General features: G+C 35.4%; 1 protein-coding gene across 1 annotated transcript; it reads left to right on the plus strand.

Annotated features, from left to right (window-relative positions):
• Positions 1 to 3,409: 3,409 nt before the first annotated feature.
• Positions 3,410 to 11,902, plus strand: LOC105059280 (uncharacterized). The gene is given in 6 exon segments (XM_029260274.2): positions 3,410 to 3,613; positions 4,753 to 4,908; positions 4,911 to 5,101; positions 9,430 to 9,525; positions 11,341 to 11,400; positions 11,481 to 11,902. Coding segments are annotated over 6 exon segments (819 nt in total). The 5' UTR covers positions 3,410 to 3,501; the 3' UTR covers positions 11,685 to 11,902.
• Positions 11,903 to 12,535: the final 633 nt, after the last annotated feature.

Below are 12,535 nucleotides of genomic sequence, written 5' to 3' on the forward strand. Positions count from 1 at the left end.
ATATAAATTGTAATTTATATATTACCAGATTTTGAGATACTAATTGAATTTGTGTTCTTGACTAAACTATAATTACGTATTTTGAAAGCAAGATCTTCTGAGAATTTACCCACTGAATCATCCTTTTGGCTGTACTGTGTGTTTTATATCACCTTCGGTAATTCAAAATTTCCTACCATTTTATTTTTTATAGTAGGATTGGTGGAATTAAATTTTTATGGATGTCACTAATAACATGTGCATTAATCACTAGCCAAAGCACACCTAAGTTTAGTACTTCTTTTGTTAAATTGTTTGCATGAAAGCACATCATGTCTGAATTCAAAACTTCCATAGATTTTCTTCCCAGACATGTGAATCCATTTGTCAAGCTTGTAGTGACTCTAGATTTGCTTGCAATAGCCCTAGATGCATCAATCATCAAAATATTTCAAACCAATATGCTCTATGTCATAAGAAATTTTCTATGATATCAAACCGATATGCTCTGTCATAAGAAGCGATTAAATCGAGCATTCTATTGACCTCTCAGAAAACATATTTTATAGTACATAAAATTAAACTAGTCGATATTTTTTGATGAATATATTTTAATTAAAAAGGAGCAAAAAAATTATGATCATCCATCGGTGGTAATGGCGACGAGGGGTGGCAGTTTACAGCAGCAGCGGTGGTGGTCGGCGGTCGATGGTCGACTACTAAGGCTAGGGTAGTGGGCGGTGGCTGGTGGTCAAGCACATTAGTGTCCGGTAGCCGTGATGCTAGGATGATATTGAGTGTAAGTCATAGTATACGGATTTTTAATAGATTTGACTTAGAGGTATTTTAAAAATTTGATTTCATATTATTGATAATCTGATTATCATATCAAACATGTCAATCAAAATTTTTAATAATTTTACTACAATATTATCTACATGTACCAAATATAGTGATCAACATTACTGATAATTTAATAATAGCAATCTATCTTGAAGGCAATCTAGATTATTTTCTAAGATTGCCTGGTGATGCACCAAATGCAACCTAATGATGTTTTGTGCAAAACTAATGTGGAATGTTGTAAAGGTTAAAGTTGAAAATATTAAATGTAATAGTTAGTTGTTCTAAAAATACTACTGCCTATGCAAAGAACAAATTATCTTTAATATTATATTAAAGTGTTTGCCAAGTTGGATGCCTTGCATGTCTATAAGGATTGTTCTTTATAGACATGCGGTAGCTGTTCTATTTTTGATTTTATTATTTTTAAAATTTGGGATCAGATGCATGGCACTTGCAATAATATGTCTTTATTTTTTCTTTTATAGCAGAGGGTTCAATTGAATAGGGAAAAAACTCAAAGCAAACCGTATAATCAAACATAAGCTTGAAGAAAGTATAACAATGATTTAATGTCTGATACAACATTAAATGCTTTTTCTAAAATTGATTTAAAATCCAAAGCAATAAGAAACATGATTTTAGTTGGACTTCCCAACTGTATGAAGTCGAAGAGAAGAGATGCAATAATAGGTGTTCAGATTTCAACAGCAAGGAGGGCTTTGACGGTGCGGAAAGCTCCAACATTGAAGAGATATCTAACGGCAAGCAAGCAGCGTAACTTCAGTGGGTAGACAAAGCAGTCGATGAAGCTTGTACACAGCAGAAGCAGAATCTCGATCTTCAACGAAGGAAAGGAGTGGCAAAGGGATCTCTAGCCATAGGAAGGTAGTGGCGATGAGATCTCCAGTGAAGGGAAGGGATCGGTGATGACAAGGGACTCAGATGATGAGCGGCAAAGAAAGGTTTGACAAAGAGAAGAGAGGGAGAATGGCCAATGCTGGAGGATAATTTATTCGATGAAAATTAAGGAAATAAGGTTATTTTTTTGATGATTCGGAATAGCATGGTTTCAAAGATTTGAAGCAAAGCATCACGAAAGAAAGAATCGCGAGCCAAGAAGATGGTGGATCGGATTTCCAACCCTTAATTAATTAAAGGGTAAAAATATAATTTCATAAATATTAATTAACTTTTAAATTAAATACAAATGATTTTCAATAACATCCGATGTTAGAAGAATCACTATCCTAGGGGCATTTGCGTAAAAATAATGTTTTAAGAGATATGTATGCCAATATCTAATATATATATATATATATATATATATATATATATATATAAGCAGAAATTAAGAGAAGATGGATTAGCTATTGAGGTTGTCTATGTAAGCAGCACATTATCACTTATGCATATCATTTGGATCAAAATCAATCTGTAATATGCTATGTGTCTAGACTCTCTTACCTAACAATTCTTAATTCTTAAAGCATTGAATTAAAGCATGATGTTATTAAAGCCTATTTATGTGACTTAATGATATTTTTAAAGTATGATATTGTTACCCTCTTGCAATAAAAGCCTATTTATATATGTAGTTGAGAATATGAATGGACATTAGAAATTTGGATGGATATTATTTTACTATTTGTACATAATTTTTTTAAAAAAAATAATTCATTATATGACCTAGAGAGAAGATGGATTAGTCATTTAGGTTGTCTACGTGAGCAGCACATTATCATCTATGCATGCCATTTGGATCAAAATTAACCTGCAATATGCCATGTGTCTAGGCTTTCCTACCTAATAATTTTTAATTTTTAAAGCATTGAATTAAAGCATGATGTTATTAGAGCCCACTTATGTGACATAAATGATATTCTTAAAGTCTGATATTATTATTCTCTTGCAATAAAGTCTCACTCATATATGTAGTTGAGAATGTGAATGGATATCAGAAATTTGAATGGACATTATTTTTCTATTTATACATATTTTTTTTAAAAAATTGATCTATTATATGATCTATAGAGAAGATAGATTAGCCATTTAAGTTGTCCACCAGCACATGATCATCTATACATGCCATTTGAATCAAAATCAATCTACAATATGCCACATGTCCAGACTCTCCTATCTAATAATTTTTAATTCTTAAAGCATTGGATTAAAGCATGATGCTATTAAAGCCTATTTATGTGACTTAAATAATATTTTTAAAGCTTGATATTATTACTTTCTTGTAATAAAAGTTCACTCATATATGTAGTTAAAAATATGAATAGACATCAAAAATTTGAATGAATATTATTTTATTATTTATATATAATTTTAAAAAAATAATCTATTATATAATCTAGATTTTATGTGTAATGTACTAGCTTAAAATTAGTTATTTTTAGAAAGATACGCATGTAAATTCAAATTTTTAAAGGGAAATTCATGCAAGAAAAAAAACACTAATTTATAGTCTCTGGGTGATGGAATTCGAATTCGTTGTTGCACCACAGCTCCCCCTTGCCCTTGCCGTAAACTAGCAAATGGGTCGGTTTATTTGACCACGGTCCGACCCGACCCGTCTGTGGCCACCGTGCAGTGTGCAGGTTCGCCGCCTCATCAAGCTGAAGCCCTCGACTGGCTCTCGGATTTGGTTGTGGTTTCTTCTCCGCCGCTTCCATGGTCACGGCCGCCGTGACTCGACCCTTCGCCTCGGGCTCCTCCTGCGGCTTGTTTCGGATTCTCTCCTCCAAGCCGACGCCTTCCGTCTTCACTCAGCGTCTCGACACTGGTATCCTCCCTTCCTCTCCTTTCCCTTTTCGCTTTTTTGGTTTCTTTACTATAATTCTATGCATATAAATAGTTTTCTGTGGGTGCTTAAAAAAATTTTAACATGAAACAGAGCGGAGGAAGATTGGGTTTAGGGATTTGTGGAGCAATATAGCACACTGAAAGCTTGTTATATTATTGGGTCAAAGCTTCTATCAATGCTTCCAGTTTCCCCATATGTTCCTTCATGCTACATGAAACGATGTTTATAAGAGAAATCAAGCGGGGAGGAACTTTGGTGAAGTTTATAGTAAACCGAGTGCTATAAGGCACGAAATAACCTGGACTTCCACCAATGATATGCTGAAGCCAAGATGACTGTGCACCTTATAACTAGTAAGCTTGAACTTGTTTCTTTCTCACTTCTTCAGTTAGTTCAATAAGGTTATTGATAAGAAAAAGAAGAAAAAAAAAAAGAAAAAGATGTGCTTTCGACAATTTGTTCACCAGGTACCATGGCATTCTATGTACTGATGTGATATTATGTCACAGGATTCTTTACTAGGCAGTTATGATTTAAATTGTAAATAGAGTTTTAGGACACTCCATGACCTTCTCTACTCTATCTTCTTTCTTTTCCTGTTTTGGTAATATAAGAATTGTATAAAGAGAAATAAATGATATGAAGAAATTTTTTTCACCTTATGAAAGAGGTATGATTCTAAGGTACCCGAAACAGTCCTTGCTTTATTTACCATGTCCATTGAATTCACAAGATTTTTGTCTCAACTTACTACATCTTCCATTTGATCATGAAAGCATAATCCTCGCAAAAAGGGTCATTTTTAGACTATCAAAACCCATTTGTATTTGCTAAAGCCGGTTTTCCCATTGGACATTGTAAAAGAGGTGAAAGGTGTTGTGAATCCAACCCAAAAGGAGAAGGGCCGTCCTATTTGGCCATAAATGATAGGTGGGCAAATCATAGTAAGCTTGACGTATCACTAATTCAGCAAACAGCAAATGGTGGAAGAAATCCCAATTTTTGGTTTTATATTTGGTCTTTGGAGGCTTATCAAAGGAATCAAAATTTATATCCTCCAAGCATATCTTCTTGCATATAGTTGTCCTTAGTTCTAATACTTTATCTGGTTTGAACAGGTGATGACAATGTTAATGATAAAAGTAATAGTTCTGAGAGTGCAGGTGATTTCAAAAGGCATTTATTTGGTGAGATAGACAACAATCCAAATACTAATTCCTTCTATCGGAAGCTTGATAAGCTAGAAAAGGCTCATGGGAGATCCAATCCTGGTTCCAAATGGATGACGGTGGTCATTCACATTTTCTAGATGGTCTAGGTCAGAGTTTTGATACACTATCAGATGGTATGGATGAAAAGCTGAAGAAAGCTGCACGCACGTTTGTCTATAGTGATGAGATCCATAATGAAGATTATTTGTTCAGACCCGATGTGAAATTTTTACTTGGAATGAGTTATACCCCTAGGGTAAGAGGCACTTTGCTAACTATGTGGAATGTTGAGCTAGTATTTTTAGCTCCCATTTTTTTGACAAGTTTGGACTTACTAATTTTCATCTTTTAAAAGATATATACTCTATGACTATCTTTTTGTTATGTTTGTTAGAGAAAGCCCATTTGCTCATTACTGGTCATATGAGTTGGAATTTGTATATACACATGGATGTCAATAGTTTTTAGCCAATCATTCTTTTAGAATTCTAGATATGCTTTTGGTGGGTCATAAAGCACCTCATGATTTTATTTTGTTTTGCTAAAAGGTTTTTCATGGCATGCTTTTTGTCAAACCTTTTGTACTTGAGAAGATCTAATATTTTTTGCCAGTTTCATATTTTGAATTTGTCTAGTTTAATGACATGGTGATCATTTCGTTTTTTAATTTGTCTAGTTTAACAACATTGTGGTCATAACATTTGGATTTCTCCTATTTAACAACATGGTAGTAATATCATTTTGCATTTGTCGAGTTTAATGATATGCTGGTCTTATCATTTTGTATTTATCCAGTTTAACGACGTAATGGTCCTTTCATTTTGTACCTTTAGATCAATAATAACTCTTTTTTTTAAAGTTTATTGGATATTAATCATATAATCAAGATTTTAAATCTCATGGGATAGAGGTGTCTCAAAGTCTCCACAGAACGGGATGCCCTGTTGTCTTGGTAGCAATCGCAATCATGCATCCTGATAGATATCATCTTTCTCTCTCTCCTTTCTTTTCTTTCTTTTTTCTTTCCTTTCTTTTTTCTTTAATTTTTCTTTTTCTTCTACCTTCCTTCCTTTCCATTCTTTTTTCTTTCATTTCTTATCCCTTCCTTTCTTTTTTTCTTCTTTCTCTTTCCTTTCTTCCTTCTTTCCATCTCCCTTTCTTTCTTTCATTTTTCTTCATATTTCCTTTCACTTTATCCCTTTCTCCATCTTCCTTTATTTCTTTCATCTTTCTTCTTCTCTCCCTATATGGATAGGTTTTGAAGTCCTAGCTCCATCCTAGTCTCATTTTTTCATAAGAACGAGATGAGATGGCCAGGACGCCTGCCATCCCGATGGGAAGTAAAACCTTGCATATAATACACAAATATATTCTTAGAGACATTAGCTAGCTCAAAGGTTAGACTTGATATCAATTTCAAGCCTTATAGCTTAAGGCCATGGTTATATCTTTATCTCTGTTGGACAAATTTTAGCTGTTCAATAATCTATTTTTTGAACATATGAGAGGAATCATGTTTATCCATCAAATACGTTTGATGGATCATTGATCAAACTTAGGTTTTGAGTTCGTGTCTATTTGAAACATAACTTTCTTGATTCCATCCAGAATTCATGTATCTCTATGAAGCATATAAGAATGGTTGAAACCCTACTTCATATTAAGGAGTCTATAATCTCTTTCAATGGAAAGAGGCTATTAGATGGAAGGAAATCGAAGAGATTCGAGTTAGAGTGCAGTGAGAAATATACTTTATGATAAGATGCACTTAGCCTCTATTAGTGGAGTATAGGATTCCATAAAATAGGATGGAGGGCCTATTTTGATTATGAGCAGGGTTTTAAGCCCTGGCTGGATGGGGGGGCATCCCGACTGTCCCATCCCATTCCTATGAGATAACATGATTGGGATAGGGTCAGGACTCTAAAACCAAGGAAAGAAAAAGAAAAAGGAAAGAAAGAAACGAAGGAAAGATTAAGGAAAGGAATGAAACGAAAGAAGACCAAAAGGAAAGAAAGGAAGGAAGGAAGAAGAAAAAGAATGAAAGGAAGGAAAGAAGGAAAAAAATGAATGTGAAAGAAGAAGAAAATGGAAACAAAGAAAGAAGCAAAGGAAGGTCAATTTTGATCACTGTTATATCATAAGTTTGGCCTTGTATGGCTCCATGATGGTATGCTTGTTCTGTAAATGGTAGAAAAGAATGCCATATGTTGGATTACAAAATAAGCATTATAGAGCAAACCGTTGAATATGCTCCATCTATTGATCTAGGTCTTTAAGAACTGTCAGATTACTAGTAGGTATAATTAATTGGAGCAAATGACTCAGTCTTGACCATCTATTGATCCGCAAAGTCTTTAGACCATTGGATTCTGGGTGGGTTTAGTTCAATCAACCAAAGAATGTCATATGGTCCATTAGTTGATCCATAAGGATTTTAAAGCCATTAGATAATAAGTAGATTTATTTAAGTGAACCGAACAACTTAATCTACTCCATCTATCGATCTACAAGGCATTCAGAACCAATGGATCATAAGTAGAATTAATTAGATGAACCAAAAAACTTAATCTGGTCCATCTATTGTTCTGAAAGGCTTTTAAAGCCATTGAATCCTAAGTAGCTTTAGCTAGATGAACCAAAGAACTTAATCTGGTCCATTGACTGATCCACAAGGCTTTTAGAGCCATTGGATCATAAGTAGCTTTAGTTTAACCAAACGACTTAATCTGCTCCATTGATTGATCCACAAGCCCTCTGTAGCCATCAGATCATAAGTTTCTTTTGTTAGATATTAGTAATATCCAATCTGCCCCATTCATTCATTTATAGGCTCTTTGCAGCCATTGGATGATTAGTGACATTTGTTAAAGTTAATTAAGCCGTTCATTCATTAGAAAGGTGCTAAATACCTTTGAATGATGAGTTTTATTCAAGAGAAGTTGAAAACTATAATCCAAACCATGTATTTATTTAAGAAATCACTATAGTTGCTGGATTTTATGAATTTGGTCACCAAATAATCACAAACATTCTTTAGTTGCGAAGTTTCCTTTATTATCTTCATGGAATTTGAATAGGAATTATTTTTGTTTGACTCAAATAGGAGTGGTTCTTTATTTACATTTAATATCTTATGTAATGAGAGAAAATTAGCTTAAATAATGTTCATGCGAACAAGATTTGTTTTCAATTGTCTACATGCTAAGTCCGTTTGACTAGCATCAACAAGTAACCTCCCACTTCCTCTCCAATGCAATGAAGTGGTGGAAAAGAAAAAAAATGAAAAGCTTCTTTGAAATTGAAACGTTTTGCCTTGATACAAGTAGGTTTCTAGTTGTGCCCAATTGTATTGAACTAACTAGGTTTGATACAAGTTGGCTATGAGTGATACCAAGCAGTTTGCTCAGCACTAGGTATTGACGCCATGTCGAGTGAGCACTTGCCTAACACATACTTTGCTTTCTGGCATGGACCAGCATCTAAATCATTGATTGGTTTATCGACTTGATATCAGCCATGACTTTCTGATTAATTGGTTTCATAAATTCTTGGTGTTTGTGTAGGAGTATTATTTGGTTTATCGAGTCAACCTTCACAATTTCCTATATTTGTGGTATTTTTGTTTCTCTTGAGGGCACTATCTCAATCATCATTCATGTTCCTTATGAGGTTGTCTCTAAGTGTTAGTTTTACTAGTTAGAACATCTGTTCTTTTAATCTTATCATTAATCATAATGTTTTTGAGGGTATTATCACAAAGAATGATAATTTTTTTGCATTTTTTATTTGATGATTAGGAAAGTTCCTTTTCTTTTGCATAATAGGTTTATCATTTTCAATTAATGCATTCTTTCCCTTTTTAAAGAAAAAGATTTTGTTTCACATCCACCCAAGTTGCCTTTTGTTAGGAATTTACACCAACATATAGGGTGATGTGAGATTGAGTGTCAGTTCTCAAACTTCAATGAACCATGTTTTGGTTGACTATGCTAACTGGATTATGGCTTGTTGTTTTGTAGGTTTTCAAGTAAACCAAACAAGAAGTTTCCAGAGTGCATGCAAGTATAGAAGACAACTTCATTAAAGGGTGACAAACAGTTGCATTTATAGATGAAGAATATGAATGCACAGAGTCCTTATAATGCCAAGCAGTACTGAAGTAATTTCTTATTTTATGTAATTTGGAAATTGAAGTATGATGTTCATCAGATTTAAGTAAAAGATGCATTTCAGATGCTTTTCAAGAGTTCAGAAATGAATATAGAAATTTGTTGAAATGTTTTCATTTATGTCAATGACCCAATGCATGGGCGATGCCACAAATATAACTATACCCTTCTCTATTGCTCTTTATGGATTACTAAGTTTCAGTATTATTACTTTTGGCCCTCCCTTTTTTGGGTTTTAGTTTTTAATTTAACATGCATGTTTAGCAATCTCTTTTGGACACTCTTTTACTATAGGATTTGATTCATGTGTAATTTCTTCCACCTATTAATTGGATGATGTGACATTTTGAAAATGCATTTAATTCAGTATATTATTTCTCTGTTCTCACTTAAGTCCTGTGGCTGCATGTAGGATCTTGATCTGACAAAACCTGGGGTCCAGAAAAGTTTTAAAAGAACTGAGTTTCAAACCACTACAGACGAGGTTTTAAGGAAAGCTGATTTCAGGGTGAGTATATGTTTTATGTTACAACTTCTAAGTAGTATTCTGTTTAGTTTGATATATTTAAGTTGTTGGAGGATATTGTTGGATTTTCATCAGCTGCTTCATGGTATCCTTTTAATGTATGTATCTCATTTCTGCCTGCGAAAAATGCTATTATATTTTTTTAAAAAATTTAAAACTATGTGAACAGTGCAAGTATGTATCTTTATATATTTGTAGATTTTGATAAAAATATTATGGTATTACTTGCCATCTTGGAAGAGTCTCCTGAAAATTCTGGCAGTTGCATCGCTTAATGAATAAATAATCAAAGTATATGTTTTGAGTTTATTTATATTTTAGATAGCCCACTGTGCATTTCAGACCAAATCTAAACTTTATAAGCTTTTGCTTGGATACTGTGTTGGGATTCTCAGAGCACCAGGTAAGATTGAGATCCCTGTTTCTTAGCCGTGTTTTTCTTTTCCTTTGGATATATGTTTTAAATTTGACAGATCAATAGTTTGTCTGCTATTCCGACTCTCATGTGCATCGGCAACTATACCAATGTTACATTACATGCATATATTTCTCTTCATCTCGTATTGGCTAATATGCATAGGTTTAACTGATTCCCTGCAATGATAGCCACTTGAATCCTGTGCATGCTAGATCACGACCGTTACACAATGCTGTGCTTCTACATAGACATCGAAAACGTCATTCCCTCCTGTACCAAATCCCTTCATATTTCCCATGCAAAATAAATTATGCGTCCATTCAATCCATAGTTTGCAAGTGCTGGCAATGGTATAACTGAATTGCATGTCATCTGGAGTATTCATGATGAATTGTTATTGTTGAGGTCTACTGTCCAGTCATACCGACCCCATCTCCTCCACCCAATATGAGGTATTATCCGCTCTGGAGCGGGGCCCAGGCCTTTAACCTGGTCAGCACCCCGTCCCTCACGGTTTTGCCCTGCAAAAGGGGCCTCACGTGGGAGAGGGGGAGTGGTAGTACTTAAGCAGTAGAGTCCCTTGATTGTATTCGATATGGAACTTTCGAACTCGATGCCCCCGATGACCATCCCACAACAGAACCTCCCAGCAAGGGAGTCTACTGCTGTAGGTAGGGGACGGATTCCCACAGACGGCATCAATTGTTGAGGTCTACTGCCCAGTCGTACCGATCCCATCTCCTCCACCCAACATGAGGTATTATCCGCTCTGGAGCGGGGTCCAGGCCTTTGACCCGATCAGCATCCCGCCCCTCACGGTTTTGCCCCGCAAAAGGTGCCTCACGTGGGAGAGGGGGAGTGGTAGTACTTAAGCAGTAGAGTCCCTTGATTGTATCCGGTATGGGACTTTCGGGCTCGATGCCCCCGATGCCCATCCCACAACAGTTATACTTCAAACATTGGCACAGCGAACCATGTGACAAAAGCAGTGTATAGACATACAGTTGTAAATTATTGCCATTCCATTTTCATGACGTTAAGGTAAATGTCTGCTCAGGTGGCATATACATAATTCTTTTACTTGTTATAAATTTGCCTCTCAATTCTGGATGAAATCAGGTTGTTGTGCTAGCTTGACGGAGATATAATAACAGTTAGTTCTGTTATGACTTCTGGTGGTTCAGTGGTACGCGCATAAACCTCATGCCTAACCAACTTCACTGGAAAATTGCCTCTATTTCTCATTGGTGAAAATACAATTGTTACTGCCATTTAATTGTCTCTTTTTTCCTTGCTTAATGAAATCCTTCCCCCACCCCTTTGAAAAAAAAAAAAAAAAAAAAAAGCTATATTGTATTAACTTGGATCATTCCATGCAGAATGTGAGATTCCTGTCCAACTTTATTACTGAAGCGGGAATTATCATCAAGAGACGACAGGTGAACATCACTCACAATTTGAGCACGATGCCTAGGTGCTACTGCATATCATTATTTTCATCACTATTCTTTGTGTATAGACTCGTATAAGTGCCAAAGCTCGGAGGAAGGTTGCGAGGGAGATCAAAACAGCACGAGCTTTTGGGCTGATGCCTTTCACTACCATGGGCACAAAGCCATTTGCTTTCGGGAGAAGCGTGAAAGATAATGATGAAGATTATGAATTTGATACATACGATGGTAGTATGGCTGGTGCCACCGCCGAGCCATATAGAGAAGGCTGATTCGTTTCAAGTTAAACGTATTTAGGGGTCACAGCTTGTTCATTCTAAAGAAGAGACTGGTTTCCACTAACCGTTTGGTTTTCTTTTGCAGACACTATTTTGTATGAATATTATCGGCATGCACACCTTGAAAGCTGTATGTTCTTAAAGTGCAAGATGTATAGAATGTGGCCCCCTGTTGTTATTAAATGCATACTACTATAATCTTTGCTCTTTCACAGTGAGATCTTCAAAAATAATCTCGTGAAATTTATTCATGTCCAGTTTCCTCGTCAATCTATGTCACTCTCTCCATAGCTTGATCTTGATGGATTTCTGGCCGGCAGCCTTCAGGAACTCTCTCTCTCTCTCGCCCCATCCACAACCCCCTGTATCTCGGGCTAGCTCCCATCGGCCACCTTGGGGAATCTAGCTTTTTTTGAGGGGCCTTAAGGTCCTGCTGGCTGTTGATCTTCCTCGAACCTTCATCCTGACGGACCGATCTAGTAACTGGGAGAAAAAAAATGTGGTAGGCAATAGAAGAATGGTGTGAAAATTTGAGATTTTTTTAGAGATTTTTTTTTTATCCTTCGAGTTTTTTCTGAAAATTTTGAGATTTCTAGTTTTTCATAGTTTGATCTCATACTTGGGGACAAGGACATGGGCAAATAATAGGAAAATTTTGGGGGTTGTTTCTTTTTTTTTTTTTTTTTTTGGAGATAAGAAAGGGGGAGGTGAGGAAATCTAGATAGTGGAATTGATCGAGAGAGGAAGGAATTTTAAAAGAAAGAGAATAGAAAGAAGATAAGGTCGATTATCTTTGGATAAAGCTAGATCTTATCTACGTAACCCATCCAATCACTTCTCATCGG

Source organism: Elaeis guineensis, chromosome 16 (assembly GCF_000442705.2).
Source record: "Elaeis guineensis isolate ETL-2024a chromosome 16, EG11, whole genome shotgun sequence".
Classification (NCBI taxonomy): domain Eukaryota; kingdom Viridiplantae; phylum Streptophyta; class Magnoliopsida; order Arecales; family Arecaceae; genus Elaeis; species Elaeis guineensis.